Raw genomic sequence first — 26,262 nt, 5'->3', positions numbered from 1 at the left:
TGATAGGTTTTTGGAGCAAAGAAAGGAGACTTATACTTTGTAGGAAAAGTACACTCCACTCTGTGTTTTAGTGTCGACTTTTATAGGAAAAGCTTCAGTTACACTATATAGAATTTTAAACCATTCTTTACATAACTTTTAATGGCTTCGGTTATACACTCAATAGATGAAAACTGTAAATATGAAGATATAAATTGTCAAAACTGATGCTGAATGGAAAAACCTCTAGTCTCTTGTGGGAAAGTCCTTTGTAAGGCTTGGGAGTGAGTGGCAAGGGCTTGAGTGGGGAGGAACTGGATAGCACACCCAGATCTTGAGGCTCCTGATCAAATGCCCTTTCCACCCCACCTGGACTTCCTAAAGTTCAGGCCTTCTCACACCACCTTTATAATTTTTTTAATATTCAGCTGCTACCTACGCAATAGTATAGTGTATAATTTATACCATTATTTAATGGATTTTTTTCTTTAAATTGATTTATTTTTTTAATTTGAAGTATTTTGAACAGGCAACTTTATCTTGGTACTTTAAAAAGAAAACCATTATTGCTTGTCATAAATCAAAGTTTACCATAAGAACCAGTCAATGGAAAATATTTTCTTAAAAGCTGTATAAAATCTATTGCTTGCGAAACGGGGTCTGGCCCTGAGACCTACAGTCTTTCTTTGGTGAAGAGTAGCAAGTATTAGAGAATTAAAGAGATTCTAGTACCCTGAAGAGTCTTCCCTGACTTATCAGGAAGTCCAAATGAGAATTGAAAATGGAGTAATTTCTGCATGTCTGATTACCTATTATTTTTGCAGTCCTTTTAAAATTTAATATTTATTTGGATAAATACATAATACCATTTCAAATTTAAGTTTTGAGGAAAGTTGTGATTGTGTGACATTACATAGTTCACAAAAGATAATGTTGAAAACTAATCATATTTTCTTAAAAAAAATTCTCAAAGTTATCACAGTTTTTAGAGTCTGACCTTACTTGACTGCAACTATCTTTTTTTTCCTTTCCTTTTTTGTTTTTACTGTGGTAGGAACAGCTAACATGAGATTTACCCTCTTGAATTTTTAGAGGTTATAGTACAGTATTGTTAACTCTAAACTCAATGTCATACAGAGATCTCTAGAATTTATTTGGCTTACATAACTGGTATGTCTTTCCAGTTTTATTGAGATATAATTGACATATAACATTCATTAAAGGTGTACAACATAAACTGATATATGTATAAGTATATATTGTGAAATGACCACCACAATAAGTTTAGTTAACATCCATCACCTGACGTAATTACAAATACATTTTTTTCTTGTGATGAGGCCATTACCTATTTAATACCATGACTAACACCTGAATAATTTTGCTCAGGGGTACAGGTCCTTCACTTAGAGGAGTACTGCTTATTACTAGTTTTATTTCATTTATCATATTTTATGATATTCTATTATTTCAGTGGCAAAGTAAATAGCCAGGCTTTATCATAAAACCTTCCATCTGATTCTCCCACTCATGGAAACCCTTCTCCAGCTGATTAGTGAGATAATTTCCCAATTTGCCTTTGTGATACAGATCCTAAGTTTGGTCAAAGAACAAGGTTTTAATGAGTAAATAGCAATTTAAAAGTCGTCCATTAAAAGTAGCCAAGTAAACTATTTAACACAATCATAATTTCTTATTTCACTGCTGAGAGAAAAAATTAGGGAACAAAATTGTGTATTCTTTTTGATCTAAGCACTGCAGGAAGATGCATAGAAAAAGAGAAGAGGGAAATACATGAAATTATTTTCTCTGGGTCATGAGAACCATGGCTGGGTGTTATTTTCTTCTTCATACATTCCTGGTTTTTTCAGGTTTTAAAGAATAAGCATGTGTTATTTCTATAATCGGAAGAATATTTTAAAACTAACTCTGTAAAATAAAGTTAATACCAATATCAATGGGGTTGTCAGTGAGATAAAGGATGTGATTATACTTCAGAAGTCACAAAAGTAAGCAGTTGATGGGTTATAATTGTATTATTATTCTTCAGGGATGAATAGACTTCTGCCACGTAACAAGGTATAACAACTTCTGTTTCTTTGAAAAAGGAGCATGTAAAAAGTTCTGATTTCCTGAATGTGTATAAGATACTGACAAGGAATAAATGAACATTATTTTATTCCGTCAGGGCAGAGAGCAAGTCACGCTCTTGACCCTCCACAGCATCTAGCTCTATGAAGTATTAATATTAAAGATAACAGTAATAATTAAATATCAATTATAAATTGTCACACATCACCAATTATCATCAATAATTAGTTAGGTACTGGATATTATCATTTCCATCACATTAACTACTTATAATTAACACTTATCAATGATAGTAATAACTCTTGGCACTTGTATAATATTTTACAGTTTACAACGTGTTAACATACATTTTCTCTTTTAATCTTTACAAAGAGTTTCTGTCGCCAATAATGTTCCCATTTTTAAGATTAAAAAAGCATATAATAGATATGAAATCATGATGTGGCCTCAGACGAAAATACTCCTAAAACGACGTCTTATATCTTATCAAGTATCTATAAGATCCCTTTTATTGTACATGCACAAAGATATTATCTTTTAAAATGTTTCATGGACTTCATAAGCATCCTTTACACGTATGGTCGTTGGTGGATATATATATATATTCTCTGTGTAAATTCTCCCATGACTTGAGTAATCCTTTGTTACTGTTCTTACCATCTTTGAAAGTGCATTAATTTAGGTCATTATAGCCCCAGGGAATGCTCTAGAATGATAATTTGCCAAAGCTTAGTGAGCCCGACGCTTGAATAACTTGCAGACCCATGTCTCTGGTGCTTTCCCTTATTGCCGAAGCCCCTCCCCTCATGTCCTGGACTCAAGGTCAGGCCTCTCACCTTTGAGGAGGGAGTAGTGGACCTCAGCATTGGCTCCCCGGTCAGCATCCATGGCTCGGACCTGGAGCAGCTCTGTTCCAGGGGCCGTGGTGTCAGAAACACTCATCTCATAGTGGAGCTGGGTGAAGCGGGGAGGGTGGAGGTTTCCATCCTCGACATAAATGGACACCCACACAAAGTTCCTCTTGATGGGCATCTCCTGGTCACGAACCTATGGGCCCAAGGTGGCAATGGGATGAAGAGCAAGTGGAATGGGAAGAGGCGGGGTTGGATTAAGGTCAATGAAATAGAATGCCAGTGGAAAATACACCCAATTGTAACTCTCTGTATTCCTTTAAATTTTGCTCTCAGTTACACTCTTTTCTCTTTTTAAATAAATTTATCAATTCGTGATTATTAGGGTTAGCTATTTTTATGGATAATTCCGTTTTAGGAGAAAGGCAGAAATAAGCAGAGGAGCAATATTTTCCAAATTAGTTTTCAGAGAATATTCGTTCTTCAAGATGTTAACATGTATTCAGGAAAAAAAATTCTACGGTCAAGTAAATTTAGGGAGCACTGAACTAAATGAAACTGAGGTTTTCTTTGTTGCAAGACTTCTCAGAGCCTTTACTATATGAGGGTAAGTCAAAAATTATCTGTACTCTGGCTGTAGAATTTATTTTAATTAACTTTTAGAAAAGACAAATGCATCATTTTTTGACATAATCTTGCTTTTCATTACACGTTGTCCATCTGTCAACAAGCTTTCGTATTCCCTCATTAAAAAATGTTTTAGTCTGAGCTGCGAGCCACGAATGACCACTGTCTTCATTTCTTCATCAGAACTGAATCTTCGTCCTCGTAGGGCTGCTTTCAGGTGACCAAACAGGTGAAAGTCCAATAGAGCAAGCTAAGGACTACAGGGAGGATGCTTTAACACCTCAAAATGAAGTTTTTGCAGAGTGCTGACAGTGTGGGCAGAAGTATGCAGACGTGCACACCCTCAAACCACAAGAAACGAATCACTACACGCTGCTCTTCTTTCGTGCAAATCACAAGTGGGGCCTCCATTTTTGCTCGCACCCCAGTTACAAATGAACTGATATAACACGTTCACACCTGCACAGCAGTGACTGGGGAGACAGTAGGCTTGAATGGAAAGCGCTGATAAAACAGTGCGGCCAACAGAAATTTTTTTGTTTTTTGTTTTTTTTTTATTATATTTTGGGGGGTACACCAGAAGTTTTAATATAACCAGAGTGCAGATAACTTTTGACTCACCCTCGTATATTTAAGCATCCAGAGGAGGATAAACTAATACATAAGAACCTTGATCCGGGGCGGGGGGGAGTTGAGGGAGGGAGGGAATATGGGGATATGTGTATAAAAACAGATGATTGAACTTGGTGTACCCCCCAAAAAATTAATAAATAAATAAATAAATAAAAAGAAGCTTGAGTCGGGGAGGCTGGGCTCTGATTCTAGTTCCATTGAAAAGAACTGTATGATGGTGAGCAAGGCTCTTTTCCTCTGTGGGCCTCAGGTGTAAGATAAGAGGAATGGGTAGAACCAAGGCTGGGACTAGAGTGAGGCAAATGAGGCACAGAGGGCATAAATTTAAGGAGACTCTCACTCTCAGGGTCATAAAAGTACAGGCACGTGACCCTGAGAGTAAGTCCTCCTTCATCTGTGCTCTACATACCTGCTTGCTTCTGAGTGGGATGGCCCCTGGGTCCCTCCCAGCTCTGACACTATGTGAGTTCATGTGATCATGCAGTCATGGAGCAAGGAGAGAATTGTTGGGGGATATTTGGAGTGAGCCCAGAAAAAGCCAAGGTTGCAGGAGCTTCTTTGGCAGCTGTCCCATCTCTTTCCTCCCTCCCAAGCATCCGTTACGGAAGGTGCCTCTGGTGGGCTGTGAGATGTCACAGCTCATCTCATGGATTCTCGCTGTGAGCGTCAGCACACCTGGCTCAGCAGGGGAAAGGGAACCTTCAGTATGCCTCCAGGTGCGTCCACCCCCACACGTCCGCATGCAAGCACATCCTTACCCAGTTTTTCAGTTAACTCACCATAACCGTCAGTGTGTGCTGGGAAGGCCCCGAGCCCAGGTCCAATTTCGCCACAGTTACCAGGACACCACTACTTGGGTCCAGCTGGAAGAGGCTGGCACTTCCTGGGTCTTGGCTGCCATGTATGGTGTAGATGAGGCCCTTGCCTTTGTCTTGATCCGTAGCCTGCACTTGGAGGAGCTCAACCCCAGGCAGTGTGTCCTGGGGAACTCTGACCTCATAATGGGCCTCCAAAAACTGGGGCCGATGGTGGTTAACATTGGCAATCATGAAGATGTAGACCTAGGGAGGAGGGTGAGAGAGAATATAGACTGTAAGCTCCAGGGGGTCATGGACCTTGTCTGTCTGGTTCTTCACTGTAACAACTGGGCCTGGCACACAGCAGTCACTTGGTAAATATTTGTTGAATGAATGATAGGATTTCAAAATCACAGGGCTTTCAGATGGTATGCAGTTTAGTGGTTTTCAAAAACAAAATTCTTGTTAAAGGGCCTTTTCTTCAAATGAAAATTTTTTGGTGAAATTCCAGTGTATGAAGCAAATAAAACTGATGGAAACCAGAGTAGAAATCCAGAGCCCCACTTACTGTCATTCCTTATGTCTGTGGTAGTCCCTGTGGCATGCTGTTTTTAATTGGACACTGCTCATTTAGATAAAATCCCTCATTATACAAAGATCCATGGTGGGAATAAGAATTCTCCCAAGATCACAGACATAGAGAGTGATCAGATAAGACTGGAGCACAGAACCTTGATTCTAGATTCAGTGTTTTTTGAAGTATACCACATACACAGAGAGCCTTCTGTATCCTCATCCCAACCAAAGAGGCCCCAGTGTGGGTTGATTGCATGGTGGTGAGCACAGCTGCCTTCCAACCAAGGAGCCCTCCCATCTCCTCTCAACTCAGGGTTCTCAGTGAGGCCTCTCACCTGGGTAGCGATGGTGTGGGACCCATCAGTCACCTCCACGGTCAAGTTATAGCTCGACCTCCTCCTTGTATCAAGAGGCTTGGCAATGACAATGCTGCCTGTGGTCTTCTCAATATCAAAGTCCATGTCCTTGTCCCCACCTGCAGGGGTGGTAGGAGGAAAGAACACATGGCCTCAGTGATGCAGGCAATAGTAGCACAAGTACTATGGGATTTGGCTGGCAGTTCTAGAGGAGGTGGTAGTTGATCCTGTCAAGTTATTGTCAAATTATTATCAAGGTCCAAGTGATGATTCAGTAAAAGGTAAGCTTATAAGGACTGAAGAGTTGCAGAGGAAGACCAGAATTTGCCCTAGAATGTATTCTGCTACTAGAATTGAAACATGCAGGGGTAATGGAGCTCTACATCATGGGTTACAGGTAGTTTGCATGGTCTAAAGGATGGGAAAAAATGGAAATAACTGTGTTTAACAAGAGGGAATTGTTTTCATAAACTATGAGAATCCAAAATATAGAATTAGCATGTAGCTATTTAAATGTCTGCTAGTAGAAATCAGTGTAGTGATATGGAAATACGTTCATGATATGTTATATTTTAAAAGGTTATATAAGACAGTATTTTCATTTAACCCTAAGTGTGTGGGTGTATAAAGGAAAATGTCTAGAGGGAAACATCAAAATGATAACAGTGGATTATCTTCTGATTGGTGGGAGTCCAGGTGATTTTTATTCTCTTCTCTGTACTCATTTGTGTTCTCTAAATGTACTGTAAGAAAAAAAGTCAAATACTTAAAAAGCAGTGAATCAGAACTGGAAGTAAATCTAGGAGGTCAAAAAGCTTGAAACGGGTTGGTGTCCAACCTCTGAAGCAGGCTGGGGGTCTCTGTAATAGGACTTCATGATTCAGGTGGTACTGAAGCTCTTAGATTAGAGATTCTTGACCTGGAATCCCTGGCTGGGTTTCAGAGAATCTGTAAAACACCTAAATTTGTATGCAAGTATATGTGTGTGTGTGTGTGTGTGTGTGTGTGTGTGCGTGCGCGCGCGTGCATCGTTCTGAGAAGAGGACCTAAACAGTCATCAGATTGCCAAAGGAATTTATGAACCACATCCTACCCCCAAGATGTTTTCACAAAATCTTGATTTAGAAACAGAAAGGAATTTCAGAGGAAGCCATGAGAGCTTAGACCCAAGTGTCTCCTACTATGAGAATGGACCCTTTCCCTGATCTTGAGGCTGGAACCTGGGACCAGAATGTTAAGCAGGGCCCCAGGGTACAGGTGGCCTCAGGCTATGGTCAGTGACGTCCACTCCGCACTGATGTTCACAGTGAGACAGAAAAGGAAGCATAAAACTTGTGCTTTCTCCTCTGGGTCTCTCTGGACCGCTGTCTTAGGTCTCCCAGGAACTCGGGGTAACTGAGGCCCTGTCTGGCTCTGGCTGGGGTTACCAGTGAGACCGTGGAGGTTTCACCTGAGATCACAGCTGGTGTGAAGGAAAGCTCGGCAGAAGCGGTGCTCTAACTACCCGCAGCCCCCAGAGAACCAGGGATGAGGCAGTCACGACTCATGGCCAGAACAGCAGCTGCCAGGGAGACCTTGAGAGCACTCAGGAGGGTTGTGTCCTGAGGACTAGGGCTGGTCTGCAAGGATGGGACCCTTGGGCCCTCACCTGAGATGCTGAACCAGAAGAGCCCAGGTCGGCCCTCGACACTGAGGACCCCCACCATGTGGTTCACGGGATCTGTCTCCATGACTGTGAAGCTGTAGTGGGATTCATCAAAGGCCAGTGGGATGGAGGAGGGCCGGGGCTGGGGGATCCACTCGATGTGTAGCCGGACACTGGCCGAGAGTGGTGGCTGCCCGCTGTCTGTTGCCTTGACCTGAAAAGAGGCCAGAAGTTGAGGCTGTGACTGTAGGATTGGGGCAAAGAAACCAGAAGACCTAGGTGGCCAGGCCAAGAGGGCGCCCTCTGACTGACCAAGCTGGCCTCTGGTCCACTGGTTCATCCCTTCAACACACAGTTAAGCGTATACTGTAAACAGGCACCAAACCAGTTGCAGCCGGCACAATGGTGAACAAAACATAGAACTGGGCTCCAGAAACTCATGGGTAGTGAAAAATGAATCAAAGCCACTATTAACTGAAGGCTTTGTGTGCTACTTCCTAAACTGGACTTTCCGTGCATGACCCTTTACCCTTCCCAGCAGCCGTCAACATAATAAAATAGAATTTATTGTGCTCCTCCCTATGATCAGGCCCTGCTCTAAATGCATTATGTGCAATATCTAATTTAATCCTTGTGACAACCCTCAGAGAGGTACCGTTATCACCTTCCTTTTGTAGGAGGAAACTGCGGCTGAGCATGGTGAACTCACCTGCCTGGGATTGTCTGCCTGGCCAGCAGTGAGGCTGGGGTTGGATTCAGGCTACTGACACGAGAGCCCAGGCCCTAGGCACTTGCTACATTTGCTTTTTACAAGGAAAATGTTCTTATGCCCATTTTACAGATGATGAAACAAAGGCTCACGGAGGTTAAGTGATTTGTCCAAGGCCACACAGGTATAAAATGGCAGTGCTAAGATTGGAACCCAGGCTTATCTTGATTTCAAAGTCCCTGCTCCTTTCACCAAAATCTTTATCTCTAAGAATAGAGTGGATTTCTCAGGCAAGGACCTTATTTCTCTCAAAGAGAAAGGCCCAGAATTCTGATCTTTTGGCTGAAGTCGGGACTCCCAGTTTCTCTGGGAGAAAGCCACGGAGGAGAGTACCACCTCCATCATGCCTGACGGCTGTGTCCCTTCTTTATCCTCAAAGAAAATCCCTGGCCGGGTATGCCTCTCCCCCTCCACGGCCTCCATCCACCCCTCACCGTTAAGATGTTGTACTCTCCAGCTGTGAAGGTGCTGCTGGATGACACCACACCTGTGACCGGGTCGATACTGAAGCCCCCCTCGTCACTCTCCTCGATACTGTAGGTAACCCTGCCATTGAGACCCTCATCCGGGTCTGAAGCCACCAGCCTGTACACAGGCCCAGGGGTCAGTGGGTTGAGCCTCTCTGGAAGGCGGACGTTGAAGAGCTTGTGGGAGAAGGCAGGGGGGTTGTCATTGATGTCCAAGATGCGTACCACCACCCTGGAGGTGGACCTTAAGGAGGGCTCCCCGTTGTCCAGCACAGTCACCTGGGGACAGAATCCAGTATGAACTGACAAACGCAAGGCAGTGAACATGTATCACCACCCACCACAGTTGCCACTACTGCTTCTTTCCAAAGCCTGGAAATACCAGTCCGTCTGTTCTTTGGTATATGCGCATGGTTTTTATTATCATCACCTCACCTTCTTGGAACCCAGTTCTCTGGTGACCTCGCCCACAGGAAAGCCAGCAAGAACAGAGAAAGAAACCAGAAAGAACTGGAAGAAGACAGAGTCACAGAGGCTCTAGACAAAAGCTAGAGCTCTTTACTCAGGAGGCAAAGGGCCATTTCTCAGAGACCGTTTTATTTTTATTTGCTCATAATTCTGATAAGCTTTGTTCTTGCTTTTCTTCAACTACTGGAGGTTAGAAAAAAAATAATTGCGGAGATGTTCATGGAAGTGTGGGCGGTACCTTTGGAGTCAGACATGCGGCCCAATGCATGAAATGAAATCCAGAGACAGAGTAAAGGCACTAAAACTATTTCAGAATCAGGGGCTGTTTCACATAGGGGCAGATCTTCCCGTGCATCAGTATGAGATGGGACATTTCCACTTTAAATGATCCCGAGCTTTAAAAATATGTTGCTGTTTAAAGATAAATGCCTCTACTGAACTAAGAAGAATGCCTCAGTCCCTAGAAAGCCATTTAGCTGCTGCTTGCTAGTAATGCCTGTTTCATACAAAGGGAACGTCCAGAGCCTGAGAGCATAGAAGGCAAAGTTTATTTCAGTTCTGCTGAGGAATATATGTCCCTCCCAGGTGATGTCTTTAAGACTAGAGGAGATGCCTGTTCATCAGTTCTGGATAGCTCAGGAGGGGGTATAACTAGATTCCTTCTGATTTAATCCCCTCTGGGTCCAGACCAACGCCTCTCACTGAAATGGTTACCAGGGATGCTTATTTTAGAGACATCCTAGAAAGGGTGCAGACCTAGAAGACAAAGGTCTGGGTTTTCATCCTAGCTCTGCTGCTGACCTAGTGTTTGACCTTGACTCTCTCTAGAGTGAGGGTGTGGTCTGGAAAGCAGGCCGGACAAGTGCATAGCCCGTGTGTGCTCTCCATCTTCCTATACTCACTGCAGGCATTGCTCATCCATCAGCACTTCCTGCTCAACCCGGACATGGTTTCAGATTCTGTCCCTTCACAGTGCTCGAGAGCCAGCGAGGACCCTGAGAGTCTCTGCCACCAACCACAGCAAGGCTCAGCTTAAGTAGCAACTCCTCCCTGAGTCAGAACCCCCCTGAGCCACTGCCTAGAGACGTGCATGTGGCCCCAAGGCCTGGCTTGGCTCCAGCCTGGCCTCCTGCAGGAGGTTTTCAAATCCGGTGAATGGGTCCAGCAGTATCACTCACCTCCAGGATGTGTTCATCCTTGTTCTCTCGGTCCAGCTGCCGGGCAGTGGATAGCAGACCTGAGGGAGAGATGGTTGGAGGGAGACTGGAGCAAAGGGCTCCCAGAGCCATTTTACTGGGATAAATTCAAGGGATACATGCAAAGCCTAGATCAGAATTCTTCTGGTCTTTGGAGAGCAAGAACGTGAAGGGGAACTGGAATTCTGGAGAGAGAGAGGGGCGAGAGGAAGGGGAGAGGACAGCAGAGGTGATGGCTTCAGTGGGGTTCCCAGCTACTTCCCTCTTTCACTATGAGGAGGGTGCTGAGCACGGTATATTGTTGAGTGACAAGTGTAGCTCCTCAGGAGTTACAGCAGGGATCACAGTCACTCTGTTCAGTTCATGACAGATCCCAAAGGGGTGGCTGTTTACTCCTTTGGTGTAATTCTCTTATTCACCTGGGACCTGGGGCCTAGGTCTGGCTCTTCCCACGCCAGGCTGGCACAGATGAGCTAGAGGAGGGCTCCTCTGTAAATTTAGGAAGGTGAACTTAGTGATCTGTAATTCTGGCTTTCGTTTTCTAGGCACTATGGCTATATTTTTTTTTTGTTTTTTTGTTTTTTTGGCACACGGGCTTAGTTGCTCCGTGGCATGTGGGATCTTCCTGGAGCTAGGATCAAACCTGTGACCTCTGTATTGGCAGGCAGATTCTTAACCACTGAGCCACCTAGGAAGCCCGGCACTATGGCTATAAATTGAGGCCATAAAGGCAAGAAGGTGCCAGTTCTCTGCAAGCCTCAGGAAAGTCAAGCTTGAGTTGTCGTGGGCCCAGAGGGGCATCCAGGCCCATAGACTGAGAGGTCCTACCTGGGTAGGGTGGCCTCTTTTCAATGAAAGCAGAGCTATTGGTAGGCGGTCAGTGGGTGTTCTAAAAACTTTCAGTAGGTTTCTTGATCTTATTTAGGCAATTAAGTGATGGAGTAATGGAATGAAGTGTGGGGACGGGGGCTCCATGAGAGAAAAGGGGATCCAGCATGGGGGTGGGGATTCCAGTGCTGGCAGTGGGAGTGTGGTGGGAGGAGTGACCTCTGTCAGGGGTGTGTCCCTGCCTTTGTGTCATCCCTGCTTTTTCTTCCCTCACTGAAGGCAGGTATGGGAGGGGATCCGAGAAGGCTCCTGGAAAGCCCCACAGCTGGAGAGGAAGATACATTCGTCTGGGACAGAGTGAATGTTGTTTCAGGTCACCCCACCCAGCTTGTCCCCAAGCTGAGGGGCCTGACGAGGAAGGCCCGGCATCCGGGTGCCCCCCAGGAAGAGGGTGGGGCTGAGAGGGCCTTGGCAAGGAGCCTTCCTTCCGGCTCCGTCCTGCTCTCCTCCTGCTCCTGTCCTGTCTTCATCCCCTCTCCCCTCTCTCTGTTTCTCTCTCACCATCCTCCTTCTCTCTGCCTTCCCAGGGCTTCCTCTCTCCCTTCTCCCTTCCCCCTCTTCTCTCTTCTCCCTTTCCCCTCTTCGCATCTTGGAATCTCAGTCAGTCTTTCTCCATCTCTAGTTTTTCTTTTCTCTCTCTCGTTTCTCTCACCACTGTCTCCCACCACCTTCTCAGGGTCCCCTCACCTTCTCAGGGCCAGTGTCCCTGGAATTGCTGCCTGGCCTCCTGGGCCACTGCCCCTATTCTCAGCCTCATCCTCCCCTCTGAGGTTGGTGTCAAGATTCCCAGGGAGTGTCCATGGAGGATGGGGACATGGTGGAACCACCCCATGGGGCTGTGTGAGGGTCCACCAAGGACCCTTCCTGGCAAGAGGAAGGCTTTCAGCTGATTCAGCTCTTATCATTTCTCTCCTCCAAACCAATGTTTCCCTATCACCCCATCTCAGCCCCTTCCCTCGCTCTTCTCTCCCTCATCCAGTGGTTTTCTAACTACTGTTGATTCCACCTCTAATGGATTCCAGATCCTTCTACTCTTTTCACCCCCACCCGCCGCCATCTCGGTCCTACCTCCCAGCATCTTCTCCTCAGATTCTTCTGCTCAGAATCATGAGAGCCAGCACTCACTGAGCTCTTACATGTCAGGAAGAACATCGAAGCTCCTTATGTATCTCCATCTATTAACCCACTTAATCTTCACAACCACCCAGGAGGTAGCTATTATTATCTCCATTTTACTGGTGAGCAAACTCAGACCTAGAGCAGTTGAGTAACTTCCCCGAGATCTTACCGTTTATAAGTGGTGGTAATGGATATGCCTTAAGAAAATGGACCTACTTGCTCATAGAAGACAAGTAAAGACTGAGGAACACTCAAACACTGGAGACCAAGGAGACATGAGGACTAGATTTAGAGTGAGGTCCTGGAAGGGAATAAGGATGTTAGCAGAGAAAACGGGGGAAATCTGAGTAAAGTCTATATTCTCCCTAATAGCCTTGCACCAGTATTAATTCTTAGTTTTGATGAATGTACTAGGTTAACATTAGGGGACGCTGAGTGACGAGTGTACGAGAACTCTCTTTGCAACTCTCCTGTAGGTCTACAATTATTTCACCATTAAAAATTTTTAGAAGAAGAAAAAAGTAAAAAGTAAAAAAAAAAAAAAATAAGAAGAAGAAGAGGAAAAGAAAAAGAAAAAGAAAATGGACCTACTTGCTCTGTCTTCAACAAGCCCTGGGGTCTTCTTCCCTTCTGGCTATTTCTCCTGTCACTGTCCTTGCCCAGGTGCCCGCCCAGATTGCTGCCTGTCAAAATCCTCCCCATCCTTCAGCTCGGCATAGCCACCCCCATTCCATGAGACCGTTGCTGGTCCACCACACTGAGGAGCTTCCTCTCTTCTCTAAGCAGTCACAGCATCACATCTACTCATATTTTACAATGTTGTACTCTTTACTCTGGTTTTGTAGCTTTTTTAATATCCAGATCTTTTTTTTTATTGGAGTATAATAATATCTAGATCTTTATGGTCCCGATGGATTGGATTCCTCAAGGCCTGAAATTGTGTTTTATATCTTCCGCTCTTTCCATAGCACGTAATTTAAATGCCTCCGAAGGGCAGACACCTTTAAATGTTTGCCGAATAAATGAATCTTGGGTTTAACAAAAGATTGTGGATGGTGGCAGAGATTCATTCATTCATCTCCCGATTGTTTATTGAGGTCCTACTGCGTGCCGGGCCTTTATATTATAGTGGGCAAAAACAATCAAGCTTTCTTTTCTGGGAAGGTTTTGAAGTCTAGTGAAGGACATGGATAACTAATGGAACAATCACTCAAATGAATACAGTGTTCTATGTGGTAAGTTTTTTAAAAAAGTAGATGCTTCTCATAGATGTATCATAGTGTCAGGAAAAACTTCTTTAAGGAAAGAACTGCTGGGCCAAGATCTGAAAGAAGAGCAGGAGTTAGCCTGAAAAAGGAGAGGAGAAGAGACTCCTGGCAGAAGTAATAGCATGTGCAAAGGCCCTGTGCCAGGAGAGGGCATGGACTGAGGCAGGCCATGTGGCTGGAAGCAGAGAGTAATAGAGTGAGAGAGGCAAGACGAAGACAGAAAGGTTGGAAGGGGCCCCGTCAGGCACAAGTCTGTGGGACACGGCAGGGTCTGGTTTTATCTTAAGGGCATAGGGAAACCATCCAAGGTATCTAGGTGTGGAAGTAGGACAATATAATGTGGATAAAAAAGGTGGGCTGGGTGTGGGTGGGGACAGAATCGTTGCTGATTTATTTATTTATTTATTTATTTATTTAATTTATTTTAAATTTACTTACTATTTATCTATTTATTTATTTTATTGGCTGTGTTGGGGCTTTTTTTGCTGTGCGCGGGCTTTCTTTTTAGTTGCAGTGAGTGGGGGCTACTCTTCGTTGTGGTGCGCGGGCTCCTCATTGCCGTGGCTTCTCTCGTGGAGCATGGGCTCTAGGCGTGTGGGCTTCAGTAGTTGCATTACATGGGCTCAATAGTTGTGGCGCACAGGCTTAGTTGCTCCGTGGCATGTGGGATCTTCCTGGAGCAGGGATCAAACCCGTGTCCCCTGCATTGGCAGGCGGATTCTCAACCACTGCACCACCTAGGAAGCCCGTTGCTGATTTATTATTTTATTTTCAAACGTTCGTGCTGATAAAAATGTCTTCTCCTTGACTACGGGAAGACTAAGAACATCTCTGCCCTCTAGGGCATTTTGCCAGACCCGGTGTCAGGGAACTGTTGACAGTAAACAGAGCAGGGATTTGGAAGAAGCAGAGAACCTATTGCCTTAGGTGAGAGATCTCTTCCCTCTTCCAAAAAGGGAGGGACAGAGTGGGCCTAGGCAGAGAGCCAGCTTAGGCCTGTTTTCAAGGGAAAAGCATCCCCCTTCTAGGAGGCCTATTCCCCTCCCCACGGTCAAAGGTTCCAAACCGATGTCACAGGGCAGAGGCACTCGTACCCCCCACCCGCTGTCTGCCTCCAGACCCCCAGGCCCATCGCTCCTCCTCACTCCCTTTTGCCTTAAGGGTCAACAAGCTGCTGCTAGCACTCTCCGCCTCCCCTTCCTGCAGTCTTGCCAGAGTTCTGTCCTTCCAGGGCAAGAATCAGAAGGAGCTGGAGAACGGGACGTTGGGTTTGAAGGAGAGAATGTCAGCCTTCTCTGCCGTAGGGTTGTCGTTCACGGTCAAGAGGGACGTGTGGCCTGGAAGCCGTGCCTGCAGCAGCGGGGACTGGCTCTCACATCCTGCAGGGAGCCGGGCAGGCAGCATCAATGGGGGAAGCAGGTGGGAATAACACAGGCAGGAGGGAAGGGACTGTGGGGGCAGAGGACACGCCTGCTCTGCACAGGGGGCTGCTGTCGGCTGCAGGCAGCTGTGGTCCTGCGGGATGTGCGCTTCGTGGCCCGATCTTCTAGTTATTTTCAGAACAACCAGAAATCTGTAGTGTCTTGCAAAACTTCCTAATTTTTAAATATTGGCAACAACTTGAAAAATCATTGTTTAAAGCTTGCGCAGGCCAAAAAGAACAGCTTCGTGGGCTACATCTGGCTTCATGGCTACACGCTGAGGACCTCTGGATTCCTCTAAACCAATCCAAGATGGCCTTGGGCCGAGGATAGACCTTGTGAGGTGGTTGAGTCCTCTGAAGTGGATCTCTATGGCCACCGCGCCATGGGCGGGCTTGCGATCAGTTTGGAACCAGAGTTAAGAGAGTCAGCCTGTGGCTTGTGATTCTGGGGAATGGTCAGTTGGGAGCACTTGGAGATCTGAAACAGTCCCAGCTTGACCACCTAGGGACTTAACTCCAAGGAAAGAAAACTGACATATTCTTATTCTCCCATAGAGGTGCACTTTGTTAAACAGCAGTTCTCAAACTTCGCGCACTTCAAAATCCTCTGGATGTGCAGAGGATTAAAATTAAAATTAAAATACATATTCTGGGCCCCACCCTGAGCTCTGATTCAGTAGGTCTAAGATGGGGCCTGAGAACTTGACTTTCTAACAAGCTCATAGGTGATGCTTATGATGCCATTCTAGAACCACACTTTGAGAAGCAGTGTTGTAGAGAATCCTATTCATGCAGATTTCTGAGGTCCTTACCTGTGAGAGGATGAATAACAAAGAATCCCATATGGTTGCCACTGGTGATATTGAAGGTCAGCTTCCCTTTGGAGCTGGAGTCCGGGTCCCAGGCATCCAGCTGAAGCACAGAGGTGTGCAGGGGTGCATCCTCCCGGACGGACGGGTAGAACACGGGTCTGGACATCTGCGGTGGGTTGTCATTGACATCCAAAACCTCAATGTAGACTTCAGTTACAGAAGAGAGAGGGACGGAACCCCTATCCACTGCCAGTACCGTCAGCCAGTAGCAGGACATGAATTCTCGGTCCAGGGGTGCCAGGGTCTGAATCACTCCTAGGGATAGTCCATCACCAAACCCAAAATATTTTAGAGCTCAAAGTAGCTTTAGAAATCACTTTACCTAACAATCCTGAAACGGTGCTGTGGAAAGGATATTCATAAGTATTCCACAAGAAAAGGGATCTGTGGCTGATGTGGCAGGGGAGCTGCCGAGTTAAACACAGGGGAGTCCATGTCCGTGTTGTGGAACCTCTCAGAGCCTTTCTCTGCTAAGATTGGCCATGACTCAGGCATTTGGGCATAGGCAGGGTTTCCAGAAGACCTGGTAGTTGGCCTACTTTCTCCTGACTACTTCAACCCAAGTCCAGTGTATTCATTTCACATTCTCTAGGTGGGGTTTCCTTACATTTGTCCTTAGACTGGTTCCTTCAGGCTTCAAGTGATTATAGATACCAATTCAAGGGTAGGGGTTTGATAAATAAATTGTTGTTCCCCTCTCCTTCATCTTCATGATTTTAGAGACGTGACTTCATTCATTAGTTCACTCATCTACAAATTGCTTATTATGAACTAGCACTGCTCCAGAAGTCGAGGGTCCAAGAGTGAGCAGAAGAGGCTTATAGCCCAAGTTCTCATGGGTCACACTCAGCTGGAAAGACCCAGGTGAGAGGGCAAAGCCTGTGCTCACAGCCAGAGCATCTCAGAGCTGAAGGAACCTTACTCCTTTGACAGATGGGGCAACTTAGGCCCAGAGAAAGAACATGACTTGACCAAGATCATGTCGCCAGTAAGCAGAAGAGCTGGGTCTAGAACTGACTCTCAACCTAATGCTCTTTCTGCCACATCACCCTGTCCTCTACCTAGGAGAGAAATCATCCACTAGATTGTAAACTCCTCAAGAAGGACCTACTTTTATTCACCTGGGATCTCCCCCAAGGTACCTACCTCAGGACCTCACAAGTAGGGGTGCCCGAATTACACTTATTTTCTATGGAGCTTCGGAGGAATAAATAAGTTGGTGCCACCTTTTCTGAAGGACAATTTGGAAATATCTGTTAACACTGAAAATATGTATAATATTATCTTTTGACCCAAGAGCTGCATTTTTAAGAATTTTTCCTGTAGAGACTCATTGCATATGAGTAAAAGTATAATGCAGCCATTAAAAAAGAATGAAACAGGTTTATATGCACTGACATATAAGATAACCTGGTGAAAAAAGTTTCAGAATTAGTGTCTGTTGTATTATGTTTTCATAATAATAAAATGAAAAGTGATAATATATCAGATGCAATGAGAAAAATTTGGAAGATTATAGACCAAATTGTTAATAGAGATTATATCTAGGGAAGTGGGACACAGAGAAACATTCATTTTTAAGTTATATGTAAGAATGTTATAACTATGATACATTATTTTTGTAAGTGTACATATGTAATATATGTTTGTGTGTGTGTATGTATACACGTGTGTGTGAGATGGTTGATTCAACTTAAATGGATACACATACATATATATATACATATGTATGTACATACACATATATACACATATATATACATATATATACATATATATATAGTATACATATGAGTTAAAATAAAAGGGACAGGAGGGCGTGTCCCTATTTATTGTTTTTTTAGCCTACAGCTTGACTTCTCTCAAGACAGTGCCTGATTTCCCCTAGGCCCATCCTCTCCCAGCACCTGGCCCTTCCATCCTATCCCACTCCCAGTACCTGTGTCTTGGTTGATGCCAAAGGCTGCAAGGCTGGTGCCAGCCCGCAGGAAGTACTGGAGCTCCCCGTCCAAGCCACTGTCATCGTCATGGGCAGCCACTATCATCACCGAGGTTCCTGAGGGGCTGTTCTCCTGCACCTGGCCTTGGTACACAAAGGAGGCAAAGCGGGGAGGGTGGAGATTCTCATTCACATCCAGGACAATCACCTCCACGTGGCAGAGGGTCCTGCGGGCCAGGGGTCTCCCGCTGTCACTGGCCCACAGGCTCAGATTATACCCAGCCCTCCTTTCAAAGTCCAGCTCTTTCTCCAGACGGAGTGCCCCAGTCATCAGATTCACATGGAAGGTCCCATGGGCATCATCCAACAGGACATATCGTACTTCTCCCGCCGGGCCCAGGTCAGGATCAGAGGCATCCAGAAATGTTAGGATCGTCCCTGGGGGCAGGTCCTCCGGGACCTTCAGCCTGCGGTATTCTGTGATGCACTGGGGAGAGTTGTCATTGGCATCTTCCAATGTGACTGTCAGGTCAGTGACAGAGAAGAGCTGGTGACCCTTCCTGGGCTGGTCCCTGGCCTCCACCTTGAGTATATACTGAGGTTCTGATTCCCGGTCCAGGTGTCCTGTGACAACCAGTTCCCCAGTGAGGGGATGGAGGGAGAACTTCTCTGTGGGGCTTAGCAGGGTGTAGCGAACCCTCCCATTGTCCTCCGAGTCAGCATCTTTTGCTTTCAGCTCTACGATTGTGGTTCCAACTTCTGTGTCCTCTGAGATGGTTACCTGGTACCCGCCAGGAGGAAATCTGGGTGCATTATCATTCCAGTCTTCCACATTCACTGTCAGCAGCTTCCAGGAGGACTTCTGGGGTGTGCCCAGGTCATACACTGTTACATTGAGCATGTAGAAACTGCTGGCTTCATAGTCCAAGGGGGCAGCTACAGTGAGCAGCCCTGTTTCTAGCTCAATGTCAAAGCAGCCCTCTTCATTGCCATCTGCAATCACATAGACCAGTTTGCCGTTAAAGCCAGTATCGGGGTCAGTGGCTGCCAGGTGGGCCAGGGGGGTGTTGAGAAGAGCGCGCTCAAGGATGTCAATGGACTGTGGGAAGTGGTCCTCAAACTGAGGGGTATGATGATTGATCTGATACGTACTTAAGGAAGTGAAATCCTCATCATTGGACTCCTGATTTTGAAGCCCGACAGAGTTCAGGATGGTCTTTGTGAAATATGTCAATACCCCTGTTTTATTACACTTTACAGGGGCCTCAGAACGATGGTCCTTCACTACAGTAACATTCAAGGTCATGGGCGAGGCATAGTTTTTCCCATCTGAGGCTGTAATTTTCAGGGAATAGTTGATGGGTTGACCAGTAGTATAGTTCCTAAAAGAGCGTTTGAGGGATATCACTCCAGAGAAATTATTTAGATCAAAATACTCTAGTTCGTTGCCTGACACAAACTCATATCTTAGGTTCTGAAGCTCATCCACATCTATAGCTGATACGGTCATTACTGATTTTCCTACTGGCCAGTCTTCGTGGATAGACCCAGTGCAATTGACTTGCTCAAACATAGGCTTGTTGTCATTCAAGTTCTTGAGCCTAAGAGAGACAGACACTTCTTTTTCCTGGTGAAATGGGGATCCCCAATCTGATGCCCGTACCTGGAAGGTGTAAATTCTATTCATGAGCTCATAGTCCATGGGTCTGGAGGTGGAGATGATCCCCAGGTAAGGGTCGATAGAAAAGGGCACAGAGTTTAGGCGAGCGATGGAGTAGGTGAGATATCCATTCTCTCCATGATCCTGGTCTGTGGCAGTAACTGTCAGAATGCTGGTGCCTGGAGGGATGTTCTCATCAAAGCTGCCATCGTAGGAGGACTTGTTGAACATGGGGGCATGGTTGTTACAGTCCGTGATGTCAATGACCACTGTGGTGGAGGCCGGGCCCAGTGAGGTTCTGATGTGTAGCTGGTACTGGGCTCGGTCATGGAAGTCCATGAGCTTTGTGGTAGTGACCAGCCCTGTGCGGGCATTCAGTTTAAATGCTGCATTCTCTGAGGATGGCTTTAGAACATACTTTAGGTTGGGGAAGGCGTGGGTTACTTTCACCATCACCACGCGGCTGCCAGGAGGGGAAAACTCACTAAGCTGCACTCTGTAAACAGCCTTCTCAAATTTGAGGGAAGCCAGTTTGGAAGGGGGCAGGTGAAAGCCCCTGATCTGGGAATAAGAAAAAGGCCTGCTCCCACCCCTGGCCTGCAGGCTGAGGTTGAATCCATGGGGGTGTTCCATCCAGTTGATGTCTTTGACAGAAACCAAACTGAACTCACTGCTCCGGGCATAAGACTTGATGGCTTTGAAGTTCTTTCCAGGGTCACCACCAACAATTTCCAGTGAGTCCACGTCAACACCTGAGCTCTTTGCATCTACCACTACAGTGGCATAGGTGGCATCCTCAGTGTTCTCCGGTGTAGCCAAGACCACTGAGGCAATGGCTGGGGGCTTCCTGAGGGCAGGCTCCACGTGAATGACGAGTGCAGCCAAGTTGCCAAATCCATTGCCCTCTGAGATCTTCCGCATGCGGTCCACAGCCAGCACCTGCAGCTCGTACTTCCCTCGCCAGGTGACGTTGAGCTTCCCAGCCAAGGTGACCACACCGCTGGTGGGATGGACAGCAAACATCTCCGACCTCGTGTTAAAGGTGTAATAGAACTCAGCGTTCTGGCCCAGGTCGGCGTCCGTGGCGCTCACCTTGCAGATGGGGCTCTTGAGGGGCATGTCTTCGGAGATGGTGACTCGGTATGAGGGCGGGGAGAAGAGGGGCTTCAGGTCGTTCTGGTCCAGGATGTGGACCACCACCCGGGTCAGAGTTTCTAACTCCAAGTTCTTTTCCGTGGCTTGGATGATGAGGGTGTAGCTATCTCGCACCTCCCTGTTCAGAAGGGCCGTGTTGCTGCTTTTCGTCCTTATTCTCAGAAAGCAGAAGTTGCCCACCACGTACTCCTCTGTTTTAAACACGTTGGCCACGTCTCCAGAGATGATCCGGTACCTCACTGCCCACTGAGGGTCTGCGAGGTAGATGCCCATTTTCTCGGAGCTTTCCACATAGGTCTTGGGAGCAGAGTTTTCATAGATGGTCACATTATAGAGGGGGTGTGTGAAGCGCCAGGCTGAGGAGATGATCCCTTCTAGGGGTTTCTCACAAGTCGTACAATGGAGCAAGAAAACGGCAAACCCCAACAAGGCAATAATCATGATGGAAAACCTCCCGAAACCCTGGGCAGGAAAAGAAAGGGTACAAGTTAGGAAAGAAATGATTCCTACTGCCGTGGTTCTTAACTGGGGTGGTTTTGCCCCTCAGGGGATATTTGGCAATGTCTGAAGGTATTTTTGGCTACCCCAGTTTGTGCAGGAGGTGCTACTGGCATTTAGTAGATAAAGGACGGGGACACTGCTAAACATCCAGCAATGCATGGGACAGACCTCCACGGCAGAGTCAGTAGTGCTGAGATCATGACACCTTGTGTTTGAAGAATAACAGACTAGTTTAAGTGCTTTCTCGAGGGCATCCTTACCACTTTCCTCCTTTTCCCAAAACCTTCAGTGGCTCCCCGGTGATGGTGAGATCATTCTGACCAGGTACCCAAGCTTAGCAGTCTGGCCCTAAGTATTTCCTGCAAGACCCCTCCATCAGTGCTGAGCTCCAGTCACACTGAGCTGTGTCTGCACATGTAGGGGCTGCCGAAAAGCAAAGGGACCAAGATCACAGGCCTGGCATCAGGCTTCTGGGCCGTCAGGCCTGGCTCCATCACTTAGTAGCTGGGTGACTTTCTGGGCAGGTTATTTCATCTCTGTGAGCCTCAATTTCCTCTTCTGTAGAATAGGAATAAGGATATTATCTACCTCGTTGGATTGTTATGAAAATTAAGTGAAATAACAAAGGTAAATGACCTAGCAGAATGCCTGGCACATTGGAGTTTTCAAAGATAATATTAGCTATTATTAGTCACAGGAATCTAAGTTTCATAAAGGGAAGGGACCTGCCCAGGGCCTTACAGCTAGATAGAAACAAAGCAAAAATTAGACCTGGAGTACCTTGCATCACAGGCCAGGGCTGCTTCCCCATCCCAGGCTTACCTATAGCTGTCCCGCCACAGGTCCCTTTGGATGTAGCGTGATTCCGACTTGTCTTATAACCCTGAACAGAGAAGACCCCTCCGTTCCTGGAATGTCAGAGCTGAAATGGACCTGAGAGATGATGGAGCTTGGACCCCACTTCTCATGCATAGATGGGGAAATGGAGCCCTGGGTTGGGGAGGAGTTTGGCCGCAAGTCATGTGGTGGGTGGCCAGGTAAGAACCAGCCCCTGGTGATTGTTGAACGAACTGTGAGTGAACGCTTCGCCAAGACCTGCTGCTGTCCCTGTCCCCCCGGAACTCCGGTCTGGGTCAAATGTGAGATGCATCAGGACCAAAGATGGGGAGGGGGACTGGAGAGGGCAGAGTCTGGTTGCCAAACTGGGTCTTCTAGTAGTAATGTGCGAGGCTGCGTACACCAGGCTGGTGCCCAGCCTGCCATGGGAGTCTGGACTCCACGTGGAGTTCATGGCTATCAGCCAGATGTGCCGAGCATTCCTGGAGGAAACAGGCAAGACTTGTTTTTCCAGTTGCCTTGGGCTTCAAAGGCAAGGAAGAGTTAAACTTCCAGGGCAAGGAGGAAAAGGATAGGTTTGGCTCCTCCTCTTTCCAGGGTCCTGAGAGTACCAAATGCAAGTTCTTTAAGACCTTGTGGGTTGCATCCCAACAGGGGAAGGAGGGTGGAGGCAGAAATGGAAAAGTCAGCCTAACCTGGCATCTGAAAGCCTGTGATAGAAAAGAATTTGAATATACCTCCTCCTTCCAGCCTCCCAACCACCATCCCTCGCTCGAGATCCTGTTGGTGGCGCCCTAAGCCCAGCACCTCATAAGAGAGGGGGCAGGATGCAGGCAGATTCTACACTTGGGGTCCTTAGGCCAGTGACAGAAAAAGATGTCGTCCAGTCCCCGCCCTTCCTGCCCCCTTGCTCCCACCCCTTGCTTACCACTGCAGCCCACGAGGGACCCGGCCACAGGCAAAAGCCACCCCTGACACAATCCCCTGCAAGCGGGAGGGGACCCCTGAGTCATTCGGACCCCACCCCTCCCTCCAGGATGGCATTGCTTTTGAAGGTCAAGCCCCAGGGGGGAAGTGAGTGCTTACCCCAGTCCCAGGTCCACACTGACTCCGTGGCCGGTGAGCCCAGCATGCATGCAGCCTCCCAGCTCTGCCTGCCCTGCTTTGGGGAAAGCTTCCTGTTCGTCAGGTCAGCACCCATGGAGGGCAGGTCCCAACAAGACACTCGCTCAGCAGCTGCAGGGGCGCCTTGCAGAGCCAGAGTCCTTAAGATGAGCTGCAGGGGAGGGAGGAGGGGCAGGGTCTCCCTGAGGGGTGATAAGATGCCAAAGGGAGTGAGTGCACCCTTGGGTGGGGGTTTGGTGCACATGGCTGTGTTCAAACTGTGGGACCCACGGACCTGGTGAGTGCTTCGCTGGGGGAAGGGCCTGTGTCTAACATTTGTATCTGGCAGCATGCCCAGGCAAGTGAACAGGTTTGTAGGGTGTAGGGGCATGTGGGCTCCCAGGGCTACCCTCCCGCCCCATAGCACCTAGGACCACTATTTTGAAACATCTTGTGAAAACCAAAATCAGTTCTTATCACTCCCTTGCTTTAAATTTTCCAGTGGCTTCCCATAGCATTTTTTAAAAATTTCTTAATTAATTACTTAATTGGCTGCTTTGGGTCTTCGTTGCTGCGTGCAGGCTTTCTCTAGTTGAGGGGAGCGGGGGCTACTCTTCGTTGAGGCACATGGGCTTCTTATTGTGGTGGCTTCTCTTATTGCGGAGCATAGACTCTAGGCACGCAAGCTTTAGCAGTTTTGGCTCGCGGGCTCTAGGGCCCAGGCTCAGTAGTTGTGGCACACGGGCTTAGTTGCTCTGTGGCATGTGGGATCTTCCTGGCCCAGGAATCGAACCCGTGTGCCCTGCATTGGCAGGCAGACTCTTAACTACTGTGCCACCAGGGAAGTCCCTCCCATAGCATTTAGATGAAAATCTAAACTCCTTACCATCGCCTGGAAGGCTCCCCACCATCTAGGTCCTGCCTGCTCCTCCAATGATACCTCCCAGCACTCTCCCCATTGTTCACCAAACTGCAGCCGCATGGGCCTGTTTCCTCCTCTGCCTCAGGGCCTTTGCACTCGCTATTTTCCTCCACTTAAGATTCTCCCATGGCTGTCTCCTTCTTTTTATCTATTTCTCACCTCTAACCCCCAGCTTGATGTAGCCTCCTTCCTCATGCCCTTTTTTATCACATCACCCCATTTTCTCTGTGGCACTTTTCACCTCCCAATATGTTCTTATCTAGTTGTTTACTGTCTCCTGCACTAGATGCCCAGCTCCATGAAGAGAGAAGCTTTTTGATCTTATTCATGCCTTAATTCCTAGTGCCTAGATCAGTGGCTGGTACATAACTAAGCTCAATAAATACTAATTGAAAAATGGGAGGATCTGGACTTAGGAAAAGCAATGACAGAGTGAAAGCTGAAAGAAACTTTAGCAATCGTCCCTTCCTTTTTTAAAAAATAAAGTCCCGCAGAAAGAAAGGGACTTGCCCAAAGTCACAGGGTGAGAACCAGAGCCAGGTTCTTTCCTCCCAACCATGCTGCCAGAAACAGAAACTGTGCTCACTTGTAAAATCCAACTGTTTGGGTTCAAGCCCAATTCTACCACTTGCTAACTGTATAACCTTGGGGAAGTTAACCTCTCTGAACCTCAGTTTCCTCATCTCTAAGATGAGACTATTAACAGTACTGGTTTCCTGGGGCTTTATGAGGATGAAATAGGATCATGTACATTCATATGCTTAGCATTAGTGCCTGGTGCATAGAAAAGCGCTCAATAAATATTAGTTAGTTTCAAAGCCAAAGCAGAATCAAAGCCTGAGGTTGTGATGAGGGTGGGGTCCACTGAACCCCCAGGAGAAGGCCCAGCCTGTGTGCCGCCGGAGCAGGAAGCCACTGGTCCCTGGTCGAGTCTAAGCTTGCTGGCCCAGCCAGAGGCTCTGCTGGGAAGCTGCGAGCAGGCGCTTGTCTGGGGTGGGGCCTCACGCTCTTGGCTCCCCAGACTCAGAGAGAAATCTGCAAGTGGGTGAATGTGCACACTTGCAAGAAAGCACACACACACTTAGAGGCAGTTTTGAATAATTGTGTGTGTACCCTAATTATGTGCGCCTGCTTGACAGAATGCATACAATATGAGTAAATAAACTGGTAGCCGTGGGGCTTGTGTGTACACAGGTGTGAGCAAGTGGAGTTGCAGGAGTTCATGAATGGACCCTTTTAAGATATATATGTGAATCAAACTCTGTCTCTGTGTGACTCCCAGCCCCATTTCATGCATAGGGAAGGCAGCAGAAAGTGGTTCACAGCACACAGCTTCTGGCTGTGTGACTTAGGGCAAGTGGCTTACCTTCTCTGATCCTTAGTTTCCTGACTTCATAATACCATTTTGAGAATGAAATGAGTTAATGTACACAAATGCTGAACATGCTATGTGACATAATTTTTGACAAATATTACCAAGTACTATTACTTTTTAGCAGCCAGCTCAGACTATTGACTGTTGAGTTTATGAGTAATGAAAATTCTCAGATGTCTTTTCATGTCATCCCCAGTCTGTTCTTGTGCAGGCTGATCTTCTGCAACTAAATGACGTAGGACTTTAATGAGACCATGATTCATTTCTCCTTGTGCTTCACTCACTGCTCCAGCTTCTCAGAATCTTAGTTCTAACTTCTGGAAACTTGGTGGCTGTAACATCTGTGTCTTTACCCAAGTCCTTGATAAAAGTCTGAACACAACTGGCAGGAGCAGTGCCCTGAGATCTGTCCTTCTTTTCTTGGTTAGTGATCTCAAGTGCAATTCTGGAATGAGTCATCTAGCAACGTGGAGAGCTCCCCATCTCTGGGGGAATCCAAGCAGATACTGGGTGGCCACCTGAGAGGGATGTGCTACTCTGGGGGGATAGTTGCCCTTGGGAGAGACAAGGAGAGCTCTAAAGTCCTTTCCAACTTATACAGGTAGATTCTTCGGCTGGTGCAGGCCTATGGGATTTCCTCTGTCTGTGGATCAGGGAAATCATTCCCCGATACCTATTCAGTGGTCAGTGTAGTAAGCTGACCTGGCTTTAAAGAGACCTAGGTCTAAAGTCCACTTATTCCCT

The 26,262-nt window shown here is 46.7% G+C and overlaps 1 protein-coding gene across 4 annotated transcripts in view; it reads right to left on the bottom strand.

Moving 5' to 3' along the window:
- FAT2 (FAT atypical cadherin 2) overlaps positions 1–26,262 on the bottom strand; it is an 82,546-nt gene that overhangs the window by 38,887 nt on the left and 17,397 nt on the right. For 2 of the 4 annotated variants that reach the window (XM_057730596.1, XM_057730611.1), the window contains exons 2-9: positions 17,965–21,241; positions 15,966–16,280; positions 10,438–10,496; positions 8,759–9,070; positions 7,559–7,769; positions 5,890–6,029; positions 4,961–5,242; positions 2,907–3,117 (exon numbers count right to left, since the gene is read on the bottom strand). In XM_057730596.1, the coding sequence (XP_057586579.1) occupies positions 2,907–3,117; positions 4,961–5,242; positions 5,890–6,029; positions 7,559–7,769; positions 8,759–9,070; positions 10,438–10,496; positions 15,966–16,280; positions 17,965–21,220 (4,786 nt within the window). In that variant the 5' untranslated portion in view covers positions 21,221–21,241. Of the gene's footprint in view, positions 1–2,906; positions 3,118–4,960; positions 5,243–5,889; positions 6,030–7,558; positions 7,770–8,758; positions 9,071–10,437; positions 10,497–15,965; positions 16,281–17,964; positions 21,242–23,203; positions 23,291–26,262 lie in introns of those variants that run through there. The other 2 variants (XM_057730604.1, XM_057730620.1) reach the window with 2 other exon arrangements.

This window comes from Hippopotamus amphibius, chromosome 1 (assembly GCF_030028045.1).
Source record: "Hippopotamus amphibius kiboko isolate mHipAmp2 chromosome 1, mHipAmp2.hap2, whole genome shotgun sequence".
Taxonomy (NCBI): domain Eukaryota; kingdom Metazoa; phylum Chordata; class Mammalia; order Artiodactyla; family Hippopotamidae; genus Hippopotamus; species Hippopotamus amphibius.
The sequence above is the reverse complement of the archived record's forward strand: the minus strand, read 5'-3'. Positions and strand labels throughout refer to the sequence as shown.